The sequence below is a fragment of the Leucoraja erinacea genome, chromosome 3, assembly GCF_028641065.1.
Source record: "Leucoraja erinacea ecotype New England chromosome 3, Leri_hhj_1, whole genome shotgun sequence".
Lineage (NCBI taxonomy): Eukaryota > Metazoa > Chordata > Chondrichthyes > Rajiformes > Rajidae > Leucoraja > Leucoraja erinaceus.
This window is the reverse complement of record NC_073379.1, coordinates 80,012,466-80,033,709: the sequence shown is the minus strand read 5'-3', so window position 1 is coordinate 80,033,709 and position 21,244 is coordinate 80,012,466. Positions and strand designations below refer to the sequence as shown.

General features: G+C 39.5%; 1 protein-coding gene across 5 annotated transcripts in view; it reads left to right on the top strand.

The window, feature by feature from the left end:
• pcsk5b (proprotein convertase subtilisin/kexin type 5b) overlaps nt 1-21,244 on the top strand; it is a 299,623-nt gene that overhangs the window by 129,893 nt on the left and 148,486 nt on the right. For all 5 annotated transcript variants that reach the window (XM_055633051.1, XM_055633052.1, XM_055633054.1 and 2 more), the window contains exons 9-12: nt 5,405-5,505; nt 9,296-9,399; nt 15,283-15,400; nt 17,074-17,262. In XM_055633051.1, the coding sequence (XP_055489026.1) occupies nt 5,405-5,505; nt 9,296-9,399; nt 15,283-15,400; nt 17,074-17,262 (512 nt within the window). The remainder of the gene's footprint in view (nt 1-5,404; nt 5,506-9,295; nt 9,400-15,282; nt 15,401-17,073; nt 17,263-21,244) is intronic.

Below are 21,244 nucleotides of genomic sequence, written 5' to 3'. Positions count from 1 at the left end.
TGTCAGAAGCAGTAAAATGGTCTATAAGCAAAAACATTATCTCCATCTGTGTTGCCTGATTTGCTGATAGTTTTGAGCATTATTTCGTTCAGATGTCCAGCATCTGCATTGTTTTGATCTGAGACTGACCTGGCTGGTAGTGAGATTGTCTCGGGCTTTTGATTAGGAACAGACTGCAGAGGGTAATAATTTCAGGATTGTTGAGCCTGGGACAGTAGTGGGTTGGATCAAGATGCATTAATGATATATAGTTATGTTAAAAGTAATATTCTTTATTGAAATATATTGATCAATTTCTTGGAAAGGGCAGAAGTGCAATTTTTCTTTACTCCTCCCTTTGGTAGCTTTAACTGTACATGGGCAAGAAATACATGTAATGCCAGTTGATCCATATTGCCCTCCTGACTCTCACTGAATGAGATCAGGGTTAAGGGAACCAAGGGACATGGGGGGAAAAGCAGGAACGGGGCACTGATTTTGGATGATCAGCCATGATCATATTGAATGGTGGTGCTGGCTCGATGGGCCGAATGGCCTACTCCTGCACCTATTTTCTATGTTTCTATTATGTGAGAGGTTTGGAGGAACATATGGTTTCCAAGTCTCGGGTATTCTCTTGAGATTTTCAAGAATTAAATATTAATTTCCTGGATGGATGATAAATTGCAACATTTAAACTTTGTTTCGGCTTACCTTTTTAAAGTTTTTATTGTTGTAGAAGGTGGGAAAATAGTGGGTTTGATTGCATGGTTTTGAAGGTCTGATAACCCAGCTGACGTTTCTGCGCTATGATGCAAGCGTTGCAGAAGCTCATTGTGAAGTCCTTAGTATATTCGTGCCCAGACTCCACTAACCCAACGTACACTAGCAAGTGAAAGCTTGCAACCTTCACCTGTTGTTCATTGCCAACAAATAGTCTTCAAAGAGTACAATTTTAAAGTGACTCTGTACATTTATTTTTTTGAATAGTCGTTCACAGAACACTTAATCAAGCCTGCTTTGGACACCAGTATGCTACCAGATTTCTTGGCTGGTGTGAATGAGAATTTTCTTGAGATGATCCCAGCAGGTTATTGTTAATGAATTTGGTCCACAAATGCTGGCTGATTTGCACATATTGCCTGTAATTATTAGCACACATCTTTGTGGGAACTAGGCTCAATTGTAGAGATGATAATTCAGCAACATTCACTTGCATCGTCACCCTTTCTTCACACAGTGTGAAGCCCCACAGCATGCTCTTGTTGAAATGCAGTACTGTGTGAAATCTCATCTGTGCACTGTACCTACATTTAATCTTTCTTCATGGTCACATCAGATGAGTTTTTGAAGAGGTGTCCGGCATCTGCATTATTCTATAGATGAAGAAATCAAATTTAGTTTGGGGGGGGGGGGGGGGGTTGCGATCTTTGGCGAAGGCTATTGTTATAAAATTCAAAGTCTTTGTATATGTTTCAGCATACAGTCTAAATCCTTCTATAATGATTGTTCTTTGTAAACAATTTATTCAGAATGCTGCAAAGAAGTTACTGATACTTTTCTCCTCAACTTGGTTTATTTTCAACTTCATTTAAAGGTATTGAGTACTAACTTTGTAGATAGTCTTTTCTGGTCCTTACCAATAGATCTTCTCTGAATCTTGCTCTTTAGGGTTACGATGAAAGAGCAATTGGAGGCAAAAGTTCTAAATAGTTTAGTTTTGTGTCATGTGTACTGAGGTACAGTGATAAGCTTTTTTGATGCGTGTTATCCAGTCTACAGAAAGACCATAGATGATTGTGATCAAGCCGCCCACAATATATAGATACAGGATTGCCTGGGTTTCAACAACTAAGTTACAGAGATAGGTTGAATAAGTTCGGTCTTTATTCTCTGGAGCGCAGAAGGTTAAGGGGGGACTTGATAGAGGTCTTTAAAATGATGAGAGGGTTAGACATAGTTGATGTGGACAAGCTTTTCCCTTTGAGAATAGGGAAGATTCAAACGAGAGGACATTACTTCAGAATTAAGGGACAGACTATGTAATATGAAAAGTCAGAGTGGTTAAACAGCTTAGTGGTCCAGGTTCATTGGTTCAGGCCAATGTGGTAGGGTTATGGTATGAGTCAGGACTGCTCTTGTAGGGTCGAGATCTAGTTTCTGCTGTAGTTATATGGTTATATGGTGAAAAGATGGTTCAAATGCTAGTTTGGTGAAAAGAATGATAACATCTGGAAAGAAACTATCCCCGGATAGATATTAAATTATTATCCCCTCCTTTGGGAGTTGTGCTGGTCAATTATAGCAACAAGCGCACTGCAGCTGCCAAGACCAGATAACTTGGCAATGAATCAGATGGAGGCTGGACCCAAGGCTTTCTGGTATAGGTGGTTAAAATGTATTTAGCTCTAACATTGGGGTGAAGCGATTGGGTGCAGTTACATCAACCTCGACAAAATAATCCTTTCTGCCACTGAGAGGAACGCTATAGAAAGAATGGAACAAAGGAAATTGATTTATAAATTTGAACTCTGGTGCACAGCAGGTTTACATCTGAACCAGATGCTCTAATGTTTAATGATGGCTAAAGGCAGCATTATGCTGTGCACCTCCAGCATTTCCTGTTTTCTTTTTGTTTTTTTGAGTCCTTTATATTCTTAACCATCCTGAATTGCTACTTTAGTGCAATTTTCTTTCTTGCTTTATATGTATTAAAATACTCTCATGAACTTTTGTGTTTCTAGACAGGATTTGATAGCAGAAACTGAACAGAGGATCACGCAACATAATGGCTTTCCATTCTGCTTACCACGTCGTTCCCAATCTTTGAAAGAGCTCCCCACTTAGTTTTACTCTCAGCTCTATCCCATTTTTTTTGTTAGTTATATATACAATTCCCATTTAAGAATTATTACTGAAACGGTTTCCTGATCTCTTATAAAGTAGTCTCCTCACCGTCCCTCTAGTTACTTATCATACATTTATTTTCTTTGGTTGCTATCTCCTGCAATGGATCCCTTCTATTTACATCATCAATCCATTGAAATAAATGCTATTAAAATTGCCCATAATCACCTTTGGTTTAAAAAAAGAACAAATTAAATACAAATAGTTCCATCCCTCCACATAACTGAAGCCCTGTATTCATTCTCAATTCTTGACATATTGATTTGTGCAGTTTCTTAGATGTTTCTCTCTTCCTCAAAGGGCAATGAAAGCAAAGTCCTTGACTATTTATGAGGCAGTGGTGATAGATTCTTGATTAGTAAGGAGTTACAATGTTACTGGAACAAGGTGGAAAAGTGACATTGCAGTCTGATCAATTATGATCTTATTGACTAGCAGAGCAAGCTGCAGATGCTGAGCAGCCCAACCCTGTTCCTGATTCACGTGTTCGTATGGGCCCGAACAAGCTTCAGTACTGAATCCAGTCATGAAATAAATTGTTACTTCTGCCTTCAGCCACAGTCATTCATTTCAGCAATGCAGATTATTAACTAGCTTCGTATTTAAAATATACACTTAAAAGAAAATGCCAGAATTTGTGTGCCGTGATGTTTTCCTTCTAATTATCGGTATTTTCTGGGGAGTATTCAGCAACAAGCCATCAAATGATGCCAACTTACTAATACTTGGCATAGATTTGCGTAGAACCAAAATACGGCAGATAGTGGAAATCTTAGAATAAAACTGAAAATGGTGGAAATATTTGGGTCGGGTTGTATGAAGAAGGACAGGGTGGGGGAGGAATAATGTTTAAGACAATGGCCTAACTGTGAACTCTGACCCTGGTTAGCAGCATTGTCTTGCAAGTGGCAACACAGCGTGTCGATTCTCTGTGTGTTAGTCCCAGAAAAAAGATCTACTGTCATCCAATACAATCGCTCCACTCTTTTAAATCAGGATTCCATTTGAAAATGGTATTCGTTTTTCTAGCTGTACTAACAATATTTTCTTAAAACTATATTCTGCTCTCTGGTATTTTTCTCTGCTCTGGTTGTATTATATGATTCAATTGGATAGCAAACAGTTTGTCATGTATTTCAACACTAGTTGAGAATCTTCTCTGAGTTTAATTGCTAAAATTATTCCATGCATTTCAGTTTTATATTTTTTCCCACCTCTTAAGAGGCTTCTCCCATCTCTTTGTGGTTTGGTTCTCAACTGTGTGTAATAGTATTTCCTTTAAATATTTTTTAAAGGAAAGAAAATTAATTAGCAATACAGACAAAGCCATCCAAACTTGTGTACTTCCCAATTGGATCAGAATTCATTCAAATTGCATCACATAGAATCAGGTAATAGAATGCAGCACAGAAGTAGGTCCTTCAGTCCACTACATCCATATTGAATATCGAGATGCTCTTTATATTAATCCCATTTATCTGTAGTTTTAGTGCCTTGCTAATTCATGTATTTGGCTGGATGCTACTTGAATGTTGTGAGAGTACCCCACCTTCTAAGACAATGTATTCCAGATTCCAGCCAAACTCTTGAATGGAAAGGGTCCTTCAACAGATCTCTTGCCCCTTATCCTAATCCCTTGTCTTTTAGTTTTGGATATACAAGAGATACAAGATACAAGATAGATTTAATTGTCACGTGTGCCAGATGGCACAGTGAAATGAATTCCCATACAGCCTACTAAACAGGACAACACTATAATCAACAGAAACATCCAGCAGCAAACCAAAGTTTCCCACTGTGTGGGAAGGCAAAGGGTCCTTTCCTCCAGATCCCCGTGGTCAGGGTCTCCCCAAGCCCTCCACAGTTGCAGCTCCGATGTAACCGCCCTTGTCCGACGTCGGGGCTGCGGGACGTTTAGTTTTGGATATCAGACTTCCAGCCGCAGGAAAGACTGTTTCCTCTGCAAGGCGCCCCAGGACTCCTCGGTGTTGTTCTAGCTCTCCGCACCATCCTCGATGCAACGCTCCGGAGGTCAGGTAGGTAACTTTGAAACGTCTATGTCGGGAGCCCGTCCCCGGTGGCCGCCTGTGCTCCATGAGAAAAAAACAATTTTCATCGCATAGAGAAAGTAAAATCTTTTCACCTAGAGAGTTGTGAATCTGTGGAATTCTCTGCCACAGAAGACAGTGGAATCCATGAAAAACAATTTTCATCGCAAATCTTTTCACCTAGAGAGTTGTGAATCTGTGGAATTCTCTGCCACAGAAGACAGTGGAGGCCAATTCACTGGATGTTTGCAAGAGAGAGTTAGATACAGCTCTTGGAGCTAACGGAATCGAGGGGTATGGGGAGAAAGCAGAAACTGGGTACTGATTTAGGGTGATCAGCAATGATCATATTGAATGGCGGTACTGGCTCGAACGGCCGAATGGCCTACTCGTGCACCTATTTTCTTTGTTTCTGTGTAAACCCGGTCTATCCAGCTTCTCAGGAGTAATGAATCTCTTTCTTGTTTCAGATCACCACTGACCTCAGGCAGCGATGTACGGATAGCCACACAGGAACCTCTGCCTCAGCACCGATGGCTGCAGGAATCATCGCGCTGGCACTGGAAGCAAAGTAAGCTCCAATTTGTTGGACAATGACCTGCGATAAATACTCCCTCTGCGATCCTAATGAATACTGACAAGCTCAGCCCATTTGTCTTAATTGGATAAATTTTAAATACCTACATCTAAATCATTCTCACGAGATGGGTTGCGTCATGTCTAAAATGTTTTTATAAACTAGATTCTGAATGGTATTGGCTGATTGCGTAGATATCTTCATTTTGCATGGGTATATTCATTTTGGTCACCACTGTCCAAATATACAAAATGTTAGCTGAAGAAAAAGCCCAATAAGGACATGCCTGGCACAACTTTTAAGCTTTCATGTTAATGAAGGATACTCTTAGGAAGCTGGTGCGAATGTTAGTGAATCAATTTTGCTCTTGCAATTTGGTTATTTACCAAACAGGACTAGTAGTAGTGAATTTGCTGGGCATCAGTCCAATCAGAAGGTAAACGGGGCCAAATTTTCTAAATGGACTCTATCGAAGATAGACGCAAAATGCTGGAGAAACTCAGCGGGTGAGGCACCATCTATGGAGAGAAGGTATTGGTGACGTTTCAGGTTGAGACCCTGAAGTCTCGACCCGAAACATCGCCAATTTCTTCTCTCCATAGATGCTGCCTCACCCGTTGAGTTTCTCCAGCATTTTGTATCTGCCCACCATATATACAAAATGATAATTTACAGTTGAATGTTTTGTAGTGTTCAAGAGCCTGAAACTTCTTGGGAAGAAGTTGTTCTTGAATCTGTAGGTCACAGTTTTCAGACTTTTATATAACCTCTTCCCAATATTAGGAAAGAGATGAGAGTGTGGCCAGGGAGGTGTGGATCCCCAATAACACTGTAGATCTCTTTAGATGGTGGGGAGAGCAGTACCCACGGTGGACCGCGTGGTGTCCACAAATTGTAGTAATCTTCATTCCTGGGCATTTGAATTGCTGAACCAGTCTGTGATGTAACCAGTCAATATTCCTCTACCCCATACCAAGAAAGCTTTTGTCAACATACCAAATCTCAATCTTCTAAGGAAGTAGAGGCTGAGATTAGTTCTTGGCATTTTTATTCCAACTGTGCATTTGACCTTGTTCGTAATGACTCTTGCTGTTGTAAATTTATATTTTACAATGCAGCTGCTCCCATCTAAACACAGCTGGAAACCACAAACCCATCCACCCAACATACTATTTGGTGTTATTGAAGATTTTTTTCACAGTCATAGTTCATCATGTTAACTTTTTCTAGCAAAAGCTATAATTTCCTTTAGGGCTTGTCCCACTTTCACGACCTAATTCACGACCTCTGCCGAGTTTGCCCTTGACTCGTACTCGCAGCATGGTCATAGGATGTTGTAGGTAGGTCGAAGCAGGCCGTAATGCTAGCCGTAGGAACTCGTGGCATCAAGTAGGTCGGGTCATTTTTCTAGCCAGATGAAAAATGTCCACAAGTAAAAAAGGTCTGAATTAAGTCGTGAAAGTTGGACAGGCCCTTTACAAAGCCAACAAGATGCAAAATACACGGTGTGTAGATTTGAAATAGCCTAATGTGTTCGCACTCGTGTTGACAGTCTATCTTAGCTGAATGCTTAGTGGCGTCATTCACTGGAAGGTTTGTGTTCCTATTTTCCTAGCTAAAATAAATGAAATGTGAATCGCAACAAATGGATGCTTTAAGTTAGTTATTTTAGTTAAATGATTATGAGTACATCTTTTATGAGTACAGCTCTTTTTCTACCCAACCCTTTATTTCCCAAACTGTGTTGTAACTTGTACTTTGGAATGCATTAGTAATTGTGGCTTTTCATTTGTGAAAGTAATATAGAATATCATGTATGCTCAGCTCATCAAGTTATGACTAATGATATCAGCCTATCCTGGCTGCATTCAAATACTTTTATTTAAGTAAGAAAGGCAGGTGTAAAATAAAAATCCACATATACTTGGCATGCAGGCATTATTAAATAGTGGCTGATTGGAGATTGCAGATATTGTTCAGTAGCTTGAAGTGCATGATTGCAACAATGTGGCCTTCTTTCTAGACTTGCTTTCTCCAATTTTATGCAGCACTTGAATTTATTTGTTTAAAAAAAATTATATTTTGATACGTTTCAAAGGAAATTCTGTTACATCTCAATTATTATTTGATTGATTGTACCCATTAGGGATGCTACTTTTCATTTGGTATCTGGTTATTTAGTCACTCCTAATGTATCGAAGGCACATAGATATTTGATAATACTGCCCGGATTAGAGGGTACTAGCTGCAAGGTGAGGTTAGACAAACTTGGATAGTTAATGAATGCTGCAGTAACTCAGCGGGTCGGGCAGCATCTCACAAACTTGGATTGTTTTCTCTAGAGCATTGGAACCTGAGGGAAGACATGACGGAAGTGCATAAAATGATGAGAGGGCATAGATAGGGTAGACAGTCTGAACCATTTTCCAATGCAACCTATCTGAGTTTTTGGTGAATATAGATGCATTACCTCATGTCCATCTGCTTATGTTTTTAAATCTGTTGATTCTATCTATCCCAACTGCCCACACAAATGCATGTGGTGTAGCCCAATTCATGATCTGTCGATGGAACATTTACTCCTTTTTCTTATTCGGTTTCTCAGCATTTAACACATTTTCCAGTAAATTTAACAAATTATATCAAATTCCATGAGCTTTATCTTGGATTAACAGTCTCTTGTGATACATTATACTCTTATAACCTTATGATTTCTAACCATGCCTGTCAAATCAGCTGACAAGCATAAATTCTGAAATTCAACTTCTAAGGTATTTTATCATGCCCTCTCTTTATTTATTAACCCCTTCATCTTAATATATTAATAAATTGGAAATAGACTATTCATTGCCTCATCAGAACTTGACGCGATTCCCAATCAGTTTGGTTTGAGATAAACGTGTTTAATTGTCATACAATAGCTTGTTGACAATATCTACTCCTCCAGTTTATGATTATTTCAGTAAACCAAGGCCAATGCCTAATGAGAATTTATACTTTTATGGAAAGTGATATTGCTCGCAAATAAAATAATACAGAAGATGGTCTATTCAAATTAAACAGTTGATGAAATGGGGGACAAAACTCCACAGCCAACTTTGTTCCTAAGTCTATGGCGACCTTTGTATTATGTGCTTTCATGGTGAAAGATTTAATGGATCAGATCCTCGACAGAAAGGAATATTGTTAACCAAGCTGCTTGAGCATTTTATTTTTGTTGCTCAGTAATAAGAGTGGTTATTGTCATCGAGATAGCTGTGAAATAGCTTTCCATTAAATTGGTGAGCTTACTTCAAAAAATGACTTTCACAAAAGTGTTTTATTTGTCAATAAACAGCCCAAAAGTGGTTTTATTCATCAATACGCAGTCCAAAGGTGTTTTATATTTGTCAATAAACTGCCGAACAGTGTTTTCTTAGTCAATAAGCAGCCTAAAAGAGATTTTTTTAAATCGATAAGCAGCCCAATCTATTTTAAGATGAATTTAACTGGCAATGAATATAGCTGATAATAACAAAGGTCCCAGTAGGGCAATTGTGAGCTTTCCTTCGCAATTGAATTTAAAGTGTCAGTTTAGTTAAGATTATAAGTAATTGGAGCAACAGGGGTTTCATTATTCGTGTCTCTGAAATTGTTCTTGAATGCTGCCTTTTAAGTGAAGAAAGTAGGTTGTGTAATAGACCTGAATTAGTGAAAGTATTGAGGACTACATTCTGATTTGGTGTTTTGAGGTCAGACTGAATATTGAAGGTGTGTTTAAAATTGAAGTAATTTTTTTTTTCAGCTCCAACCTAAATTGGAGAGATGTGCAACACATTATTGTCAAGACATCACGCTCTGGCCATCTGAATGCTCCAGATTGGAAGACCAATGGTGCAGGGTATAGAGGTACATGGCATGTGGATTTTTTTCCCAACTGTTTAAGAACTTCACACAGTTAAAGTAAAATGTCCCATTTTAACAAAATGAATTGTTTCCTTTGCCCATGCAAAGCTTCAAATTATACTATTGTTCATCTTGAGGTGCCATGCAGGGATACCTCTTTAGTTACAAGCAGTAAGCATAAGCTTCCATTTGCAGCTTGAGATGACATAAAATGCACTGCTCTTATTGTTGTCACATTAAATTAGATCAGTAGCGATTGAAATATGGGTCCCTTTATTTCCTTTGCAAAACAAATACTTTGTTACATGGAGATGATACAAATTTCGCCTTCGAATAACTTCCTACATTCCATTATAGTGAACACATTGGACTAGTGGCAGCTGCAAATTACACAATTGGCCTGATTCGGCTGCATGGGATTAGGAATTTTCTCGATTAAGTAGAAATCATGCTCAAATTGTTGGAGGGACCATTACCAGCTGCGCTGCCTTCGGTCAGCAGTTGTTATAAATTTGAGCAATATGGCAGTGGTATAGTTTGGACAACATAACCTCGTATTGTAAACAAGACATGGCTCCTGTTTATATTGACCAGGTTTGTGTGTTGGCTAAAGGAATGTATTTATAGCTGTTGGTCCCATTGACGTCAAGCATTCCTAAACCATGTCCAAGGTAGAATGTGCCAAGATCATACCTCAATATAAGAACACTATTCTTACCTGCCTTGGTGGTCTTCTTGGTTGAAACTGGTGCCATGATTCAATGATTCATAGTTGAATTTACTCTTGAGAGTTCATTGCTGTTGGTTCAAATTAGTTTTGGGATTCATGCATGCCAATGGCTGCTAACCCATTGCAGCACTTTCCATTTTCTAATTCAGATTATTGTCAGTGGTGAAAACTAATTCTTCTGTTGATCAAATTAAAATTCAATCTTCTACGACTTCCAGAAGTTTGAATTTACAGTCCTGAGTGCAAAACTGATGTTAAAAAACTGCAAGGGCTGTTATTTCTGACCTGTGCTCACAGCATGAAAGATATCAAGGACCCATATGTTGGTCACCATGCTGCAGGAAATGTGTCAAGCCAGAAAAGGTGAAGAGAAATTTACAAGAATATTATCAGGACTCGAGGGCCTGATCTATAGAGAAAGGTTGAGCAGGCCAGGATTATATTCATTAAAGCAAAGGAGGATGAGGAGTGATCATATAGAGGTGTACAATATTATGCGAGAAATAGATTGGGTAAATGCACAGTCTTTTGCCCAGAGTAGGGGAATCGAGAACCAGAGATAGGTTTAAGGTGAGGGAGAAAAGATTTAATAGGAATCTGAGGGGTAACTTTTTTTTTTTTTTACACAAAGGGTGGTGGGTGTGTAGAACGAGCTGCCAGAGAATGTAGTTGAGGCAGCGACTATTATAACATTTAAGAGACAATTGGACAGGTACATGGATAGGACATATTTAGAGGGGTTATGGACCCAGTGTGAGCAGGTGGGGCAAGGCTCCTGCCCAGAAGGCAGATGGGACATGTTGGGTGGCATGGGTAAGTTGGGCCGAAGGGCCTGTTTCCACGCTGTATGACTAACTCCTTGATACTTTTATCCTCGTCTTGCTCTTGAATGTACAAATACTGCTGACTTGCTATTGTGATTCCTATTTGGAAAGGTTCATCTGTGGTGCAAGGGTTGTATGTCGAAGTTGGCAATGCACTCTCTGCTTAGAAGGTGCCGCCACATTATTTTAATCGACAATCCTGCACTCAGTGTAGTGCAATGACTAGTGTTTCCTGAATATTTGAAAGAAATAAGGCAAATAGCATCAGATCCAAACTATATGGTTACAAGGAACAACCTTTTATCCCAGTAACATGGGGAGATTTTACTAAATAGTTTTTTTATGGCTTGGCTGTGCATACTTGCAGCTGGAGGCCAAATCCTTGAAAATGGAACCTTTGAAGTTTATTTCTTTCAGTCAGCCAAACATCAGCTGCCTAGGAGCCTTGCCCAATGGCAGCTTTGGCTCCTGATATGCTGCATTTTGTGTCTGCTAATAGTATATGAGAAAAGCACTTCAAAGCTGCTATCTATAGTTTGTGATGAAATGCTATTTCTGGTATGTCATTAATCCTGACATTTGCATTTTAATTGCTAATCTTCTGGTGTTTTCAATTGTGAGTGGCACAATAATGCAGTGGTAGAGTTGCTGCCTTACAGCACCAGAGACCCAGGTTCAATCCTGCCTATGTGTCAATCTGTACGGAGTCTGCATGTTCTCCCTGTGACCACGTGGGTTTTCTCTGGGTGCTCCGGTTTCCTCCCACATTCGAAAGAGATGTAGGTTTGTCCCTTGAGTGCAGGATACAGTTTACAGTTTAGTTTATTATCACGTGTGCCGAGGTACAGTGAGAAGGTTTTGTGTGCTATCCAGTCAGCAGAAAGACAATACATGATTACAATCGAGCCATTTACAGTGTATCGATACACAATAAGGGAATAACGTTTAGTGCAAGGTAAAGCCAGCAAAATCCGATCAAGGATAGTCCGAGGATCACCAAAAGGGGTAGATAGTAGTTCAGTACTGCTCTGGTAGGGTTAAGATGATTCAGTTGCCTGATAACAGCTGGGAAGAAACTGTTCCTGAATCTGGAGGTATGTGTTTTCACACTTCTATCCCTTTTGCCTGATGGGAGAGGAGAGAAGAGGGAGTGGCCAGTGTGTGATTCATCCTTCATTATGCTGCTGGCTGAGTCAATAGACTGCTGGCTGAGTCAATAAATTGAGTCAATAGAAGGGAGGGTGGCTTGTGAGATGGTCTTGCCTGTGTCCACAATTCCTTACAATTTCTTGCGCTCTTGGATAGAGCCGTTTCCAAATCAAGCTGTGATGCATCCTGATAAAATGCTTTCTATGGTGTATCTGTAGAAGACGGTGAGAGTTGTAGGGGACATGCCGAACATCCTAAGCCTTCTACAAAAGTAGAAGTGTTGGTGTGCTTGCGAACTAGTGATTGTTGGTCGGCGTTGACACGATGGGCCGAAGAACCTATTTCTACGCTGTATTTCTAAACTAAATTAATCTAGGATCTTTTCAGTCTGGAAAAAAAATCTGAAATCCACTTCAAATTGGCACCAATTGACTTATCGATGTATAAAATTAGAGTCATAGTGATACTGTGTGGAAACAGGCCCTTCGGCCCAACTCGCACACACCGGCCAACAATGTCCCAGCTACACTAGTCCCACCTGCCTGGGCTTGGTCCATATCCCTCCAAACGTGTCCTATCCATGTACCTATCTAACTGTTTTTTAAACGATGGGATAGTCCCAGCCTCAACTACCTCCACTGGCAGCTTGTTCCATACACCCACCACCCTTTGTGTGAAAAAGTTATCTCTCGGATTCCTATTTAATCTTTTCCCCTTCACCTTGAACCTATGTCCTCTGGTCCTCAATTTCCCTACTCTGGGCAGAAAACTCTGTGCATCTATCTGATCTATTCGTCTCATGATTTTGTTTACCTCTATAAAAAATTCTTCTGGGAAATCCCACACAAAATACATCACTTTCCCTCATTCTCTGGATTACACCCAAAAATAGCTGTCTTCTTATTTTTGTATCTAGACTTTTCTTTGTGGGGTGTTTTGTTTTCCTATTTCTGGTAATATTGAACTTAATAGTAGAATTGTAATATTCAACTCAATTCTCTGAAAGGGCATACTATTATTTGTATCAATATCTTTGGATCTTATAGAAATTTACAAAATTTTTAAGGGGTTGGACAGGCTAGATGCAAGAAGATTATTCCCGATGTTGGGGCAGTCCAGAACAAGGGGACACAGTTTAAGGATAAGAGGGAAGTCTTTTAGGACCGAGATGAGAAAATCATTTTTTACACAGAGAGTGGTGAATCTGTGGAATTCTCTGCCACAGAAGGTAGTTGAGGCCAGTTCATTGGCTAGATTTAAGAGGGAGTTAGATGTGGCCCTTGTGGCTAAAGGGATCAGGGGGTATGGAGAGAAGGCAAGGTACGGGATACTGAGTTGGATGATCAGCCATGATCATATTGAATTGTGGTGCAGGCTCGAAGGGCCGAATGGCCTACTCCTGCACCTATTTTCTATGTTTCTATTTTTCTATCAGCAAAACAATTAAAATGCTTCCGTCTATATCACCTCTAGAATCTGTTGTTCAAATAAGTTTGGATTTAGATTTTTTTATTATTATCACCTGTGCTGCAGAACAGTGAAAATGTTTGTTTTGCATGTTAGTGATTCAAATCAGATTAGAAATACTATAAATGAATACAATCAAGCCAAACTCGTGCAATGGGTAAAACAAAGGGAGAGACACAGAATGTAGAATACATTTAAACATTGTAGCGCATCAGTTCCAGAAGCAAAGACTGACATCTTGGAAAAAGCTCCATGGTACAGTTTCAAATCAAATGTTTAATGAAAACTTGGTTAGTAATGGGAAAATAAGCATGGTTTAAGTGATCAGTGGGTAGTAATGTGTTTTTTAACTGAATCAATAAAAGCCACAGATGATATCTACTCAATTCAGTATTAAATTTACAATATTTGATCAAGAAAGTATAGCTGCATTTACAGTTAAGCCCACCTTGGACAAATTGGGAGAGATTCCGGTAAAACTGTTCTAAATGGTCAGCCATGGTAAAGTGAAATATGCAGTTCTCCCAAGGGGTCTTTTGGTTCAGCAATTATACACATTGAGCAGAATCTCTCACACAGTGAATAGGCTATTCACAAGCACATGGAGAGCTTTCAATTTAAACATTGGGAGGTTTTTTTTGTGAAAATGGGTCAGGAGCATGAAGCTCATTCTACATATAACATGCTTGAACTGTGTTAATTAAAACACTTTTATTTGTTGGGCTTTTCAATTTCTACTTATTGATCCTTCCTCAGACTGATTGTTGGGGAGGGAGAAAGAAAGTTGAAAGAGAGATGGTGGTAATAGGTTTATACAGATGAGGAGGGTTTTTTGATAGATAAATGTTAGACAGGTGAAAAGTCAAAAGGTGCGAGACAAAAGGATTGAAGAGTTACGAATTGTGAAGCTAGAGGAAGGAAAGTAGGTTAATGGGGAGAGGGAGAGGTGGCTGAAGAAGAATCCCGACCCCAAAATTGAAGAAAGGACCAGATTCGAAACATCACATATCCATTTTCTCCCGAAATGCAACCGGACCTTGCTGAGTTACTTGCCTGCACCGCACTTTGTGCAGGAAGTTAACGCAGATGCTGGTATAAACTGCAGATAGACACAAAATGCTGCAGCAACTCAGCGTTTCTGCAGCATCTCTGGAAGGAAGGAATTGGTGACTGATGAGTCTGAGATCAGTCTGAAGCAGGGTCTCGACCTGAAACTTCCTTCTCTCCAGAGATGCTGCCTGTCCCGCTGAGTTACTCCAGCATTTTGTGTCTATCTGCACTTTGTGGCTTTTGTAAACCAGCATTTGTAGTTTCTTGATCCTAATCAGACTCTGTTGACTTCTGAAGAGAACACAACTTCAATTCTGATATTTGAAATTAAACTTACAATATTGGTGATGTGAGTGACTACCATCTTTACTATTAATTATTGTTATAATTTGACATTTATTTTAGAAAATTCTTACAAAGAAACAAGCGTGTTTTATAACCAGATCTATTGGCAAGGCCATCATCCTAATTATTCAATACCTCAGTCCTGTGAGTGGTACCTATAACTGCTTATAAGCATTCCACTAAAAAAAACGAATAAGACACTGGGGATATGAATTGGGGTGTTTATTGGGAAGATTCCTGTTGATATTAGGTGTGACCCTTCAATTCAAAAGGGATCTACATTTCAGCGAGTTACTAACAGCTAGCATTTCTTGTTTGCAGTGAGTCACCTTTATGGATTTGGATTAATGGATGCGGAGGCAATGGTGGAAAAAGCACTGCATTGGAAAACAGTTCCAGCACAGCACATCTGTATCGAGAATCCAGACAGGCAAAGCAGGTACTACATATCCCCAAATAATGTTAGCTAATGTATTTTACAGTTCTGATTTCCAGTAATAATATACTTTATTTTTATGTTGTCTTTGTTTCATTCTTTTCACGTTTTGCGTGATTTTGTTTAGCCATTGATTATCCTCTTTATGTTATTCACTTCAGCCATTATTCTCATTTGTGTTATACATCTATTTAGATTTATTTTGACCAACAGGTTCATTACTATAATAGGTGGATGTCGGGTACCTTCTCTGTACTGGAATTGAATTGCATTAACCCATTAAATCTATTTTGATTGTATTGAAACAGTAGATATTGTAAAAATGCTACTTTGAGGTTGAACAACTTTACACTTTGAACAATAATGCTGATTAATAGTGATCTGTACCTCTAAACTAAACCTAAATCAACAGATGTCATTTGTAAGCACCAAAAACACACAATATTAAAATCAAGATGAACTGACACTTTAAAAGTAAATTCTCAACTTTATAATCCCTATCAAAATTACTGGAGTCTTGAATCCCAGCACAGAACCTATAAAGCAGCTTCTTATTTCCCTCGGCTGACATGCTGAGCAACCTCAGTGAGACGGAGTTCTGACATAATCAGCATTATGAATCAGTATGTCTAGGATTTCTGTGTTTGCTAACACACCTGCAGAGGTTTTGGACATGCTGCCACTTGAATGGATAAATGTTGGTGCAAATTGGAATCATTGACAATTCTGCACCCAACTCTGGACTGTTACTAAACTTTGAGCCTTAAAAGGATACAATAATTTGGGAATCTTCATTGAACAGCAGCTCCTCGGTGGACCCCAGGAAACAAAGTTTTTTTTGCCATTTCTCAGAAGTAGGGCTTTGCTGGCTCGTAGTTGGAACAGTCTATAACTAATACCTCATAGCTATCTGTCTCTCACCACCTCAACACTTGAACTAATATTCCCTTAAGAGGTATAATGAACTATTCTTATTGACAGGTACTCCTGCTCCAATAGCCCACAGCAGATCAGACATTTTTCCTAACCTCATTTCTCATATTAACTAGACTTGTTTTTGATTTTGCTAACTTGCTATTATAACCAGAGAGTCTTTTAATTCTAAACACTATTATAACTTCAGTGTCCCGTCTAAGGAAATGAATACATTGTTTTTTGTACAATGTATTTTAAATGCCCAGAATGACTAAACCGTTTCATTTAATTAATTATTTTGGACGTATATTTTCTGGCTATATTCTGTAATAATTGCTTGGAGTTATTACAATTGTGATTTATTAAAAATACGACATTTTCTTTGTATTGTTATATATTCTGATCAATAATAATAAAGGAAATATAATGTAAAATAATTCTTAATATATTTATAATTCAGTTGCCTGGAAAAACAAGTGATTTACTTTTCAATGTCATGAATCTAAAATGGTAGACATTTCAAATTCCATTCAACTGAAGCATTTTCTGTTTATTTCATTAAAATGTAAAACTTGTGAACCTTCCCTCAGGCAGCAGTGAAGGGGTTTTCATCAGAGATTGTTGTCACTGCTTTTCTCCAGCATTATTTAAATTATGTCCGTCAACAGCAGTTTGAAACTGACCTTGAGTCTGCAATGTTATCGCTCCATGCTGACAATTTCCACTTATGCAGTGCTACTGATCTGTTTTTCCTATTGCAGAACTATTCGGCCTGAACATGCTGTGAGGGCCGTCTACAAAGCCACTGGCTGTTCTGATAACGCAAACCACTATGTGAATTACCTGGAGCACATTATTGTCCGAGTTACCATTGCTCACCCACGCCGAGGTGACTTGTCGATATATTTGACCTCTCCGTCGGGAACGAAGTCCCAGCTGTTATCCAACAGGTAACTAGGCTTCTTGCGTTAAGCAGGTTTAATTCAATGATGTGGACCATGTGGTGAGAAATAGGGAAGACAAAGTGAGTGCAAACTACGATTATAGAGTGAATCTGGCAGCAATTTCTGGCATAATCATATATTCCAGCAGCAATTTCTGACGTAATCATATATTCCAGCAGTAAATTCTGGAGCAAATCATGTAATTAAGAGTTGAATACCAGAAGTTGGTTTGAGCAACTTCCTGCAATATTTGCAGGGATGTTTCTTTGCAGCTGCCTGTAGCAAAATCTGCTGAAACAATAAATTGGCAAGAATTTGAGGTATTCCAAAAAGTATTATTTTTCTTTAAAAAAAAAATGGAATACCGTAAAATTAATGTGCTTTGTTAGATGAGAAATAATTTAATTTAATGGTACTGGCTGGTCTGTGATGGATTGGGCTACGGCCACAGCAGTCTGTAATGCGCTTCATTTTGCTTCCTGAAGTCAATAAGTGGTTCCTTCATTTTGCTGACATTGAAGGAGAGGTTGGCTTCACATCATGTTGCTAAGCTCTCTATTTCCATTCTACACTCTGCCTTGTTATTGTTCAAGACCTAGCCCGGTATCATGATGTCTTCTACAAGCTTTTAAATGTATTGGAAGCAGATTTTTGCTGCACAGTCGTGAGTGTATAGAGAGTATAGAGGCTAATAACACATCCTGGTAAGGGCACTGACGTTGAGAATTGTAGTGGAGGATGTTTTGTTGGCTATCCTTGTTGACAGTGGTCAATGGGTCAGGAAGTTGAGGATCCAGTCACGGAGGAGGGAGCTAACTCCTAGGTTCCTGATTGCAGACTCCAGTATTGTGTCCGGGCAACTTGTGTTCAAAAACAAATTACTTCAGTGTTTGGGGTTGATCCAAATTATTTGTCCTGCATTGTTTCTGTAAGATCCCTGGAGTACTCATGAATGTGCTAAGTTATAATACACCTTCTGTGGTTGAGGAGGGGCTTGGTGTCATAAAAGGAATACTACACACAAAATATATCTGCCACAAGAAATGTAATGTAATAAGAGATTTGATTGATCAGAGACTTTAATGCATGTAAAATAATTTTACATTGGCTGCATTGGAGAAATGGGTCCGATTGTGGAACAGTAAATACTGTGTGTAAGAAGGAACTGCATATGCTGGTATCAATCAAAGATAGACACAAAAAGCTGGAGTAACTCAACGGGACAGGCAGCATCTCTGGAGGGAAGGAATGGGTGATGTTTCGGGTCGAGACCCTTCTTCAGACTGCTTTGGGATAAGGGAAACAAGAGATGTAGACAGTGATGTGGAGAGATAAAGAACAATGAATGAAAGATAAGCTAAAAAGTGACGACAATAAAGGAAACAGGCCATTGTGAGGTGTTTGTAGGGTGAAAATGGGAAGCTAGTGCAACTTGGGTGGGGGTGGGGATAGAGAGAGAGGGAATGCCAGGGCTACCTGAAGTGAGAGAAATCAGTACTCGTACCACTGGGCTGTAAGCTGCCCAAGCGAAATATGAGTTGCAGTTCCTCCAATTTGAGTTTAGCCTCACCCTGACAATGGAGAAGACCGAGGACAGAAAGGTTGGTTCACACGGGCTGAGCGAAGGTGTTCTGTGAAATGATCGCCCAGTCTGCGTTTGGTCTTGCCGATGTATAAGAGAATACAGTAGATGAGGTTGGAGGAGGTGCAAGTGAACCTCTGCCTAACCTGAAAAGGACTGTCGGGTTCCTGGACAGAGTCGAGGGAGGAGGTATCGTGACGGGTGTTGTTGCATCTTCTGCTGTTGCAGGGGAAGGTACCTGGGGAAGAGGTGGTTTGGGCGGGAAGAGATGAGTTAACCAGGGAGTTGCGAAGAGAACGGTCTCTGCGGAAGGTGGAAAGAGATGGAGATGGGAAAATGTGGATAGTGGTGGGATCCCATTGGAGGTGGTGGAAATTTCAGATGATTATGTGTTGTATGCGATGGCTGATGGGGTTGAAGGCAAGGACTGGGGGACTCTGTCTCTGTTGCGACTGGGTGGAGGGGGAGCGGGAGCAAGGGCGGAGCTACAGGGTACTGAGAAGATACGAATGAGGGCCTCATCTATGATGGGAGAGGGGAACCCCCGTTCCTTAAAGAATGAGGACACCTTGGATGTTCCAGTATGGGACACCTCATCTTGGGAGCAGATGTGGCGTAGTTGGAGGAATTGTGAGTGGGGGATAGAGACTTTGCTGGAAGCAGGGTGGGAGGAAGTGTAGTCGAGATAGTTGTGCGAGTCAGTGAGTTTGTAATAGACGTTAGTCAATAGTCTATTTCTTGTGATGAAGACTGAGATCAAGAAAGGGGAGGGAGGTGTCGGAGATGGTCCAAGTAAATTTGAGTACAGGATGATAATTGGTGGTGACAGAATGCAGGGTTTGCTCCTGGAGTTGGCTTTGGGATGAGTTCATGATAATTAGTTGGGAGAAGATGAAGGAAAGCTTTGAGAGAGGATTCAGTCAAAGGTTGTTCCACCTCACTGGGCAAGAGAGGAATCGCATTGGAGTCATTTGACTTGGTGAGCTACATTAATCAAATGGAATGGTGGACAATAAAGGTTTTGTGTATGGAAAAATCCCATGCGGCCACAGGGAGAATGTGCAAACTCGTACACTCATCATGGTTAGGATTGGACCCAGATCTCTGACGTTCTAAAACAGCAGCTCTACTGCTTCACCATTGTGCCATCCTATAGGCATAAAGGGGCCAAGTGAAGCATCTACTGAACTAAACAAATGTTACTAAATGAGACTGCCTTAGAAAAGCCCCATATATCTTGAGAAATATTTACTATTTTGTCCATAGACAATCAGTATATTAAATGTTATCACAAACGAAGGACAAAAATACTTTGCAGTTTAACACATGTTTAGTATATTATTCTGGAATGTCTACACCAGGATTGCTCTGAAGAAAAATATTTCCAGGATAATCTGTCTCTAGGAACTGGACAGAAACATTTTATTAACCTGTTTAGTCTGTCTGGATTTCTTCTTGAGGTCCTTTTGCCAGCTGATGAGTGTTTGGAGCTATTCCTGAGGGAAAACAGCTGTTTGGTGGATAGTTTGTGTAACATTTGCAGGTGCAGAACAGTCAAAGGCCCACTACTGTGTTGAAACTGGTCTTGTTAAAAATATTCCACTCCATTAGCACACCGTATACAGGCTGCTTGCGTGCAACTTCACTTGATCGGAAGCTCTTAATAAATTGAACCCTGCTGGGTGGGTTGTGCAGCCACAGGCATATTGGGCCTGTTGTGTCGACAGCATGATCAATGTGAACAGCCCTGAGTTGATTGTAAAGTATAATGTGAGTGGAACTTTTATTCAATTAATATACACAAACTGGCATGGCTTCTGCAAACAGCTGCAAGGAGGGATTGTTCCAAGACCAATAAACTTTTACTGTTTATGCAATGTGTTTTATTTCCCAGTATTTTTTCTTACTTAATAATGTAAAGCAAATGCAAAATGTTTAAACATTACATTGTGATCTTTTTGCCTTTTGATGTTTATATAGCATTTATAGTCTGTTATTAACCTTGACTTCCTCGTCATTCCTCTTTTGGTTTTTTGAATGTTTTCTTTTCATCAGCCATTGGGATATTAGTACTTCAGAGTTAGGTTGACATCATTGAACATAAGCTAATAGAAATCAAATTATGTTTACTATAATCTAATATAAAAAATAATTTGTATATGGTTAAAAACTTCCAATTGCCAGGTGTGTTTAACTTTGTGCACAGACTGGAGACTTTGGCGACATTGGGAAAATGGCTTAATCTGAAAGGAATGTTATTAGTTTCAAAATTAAAATTAAAAGCTTTTCACTATTGTACAGCAGCCTTTTTAAAACTTTGAACCAGTTTCACAATGGTCGAAAAAAGTAATAGAAATAAAAGTCATATCAACGGTTTGGATGTGAATGGACAAAGCAAGATTAAGT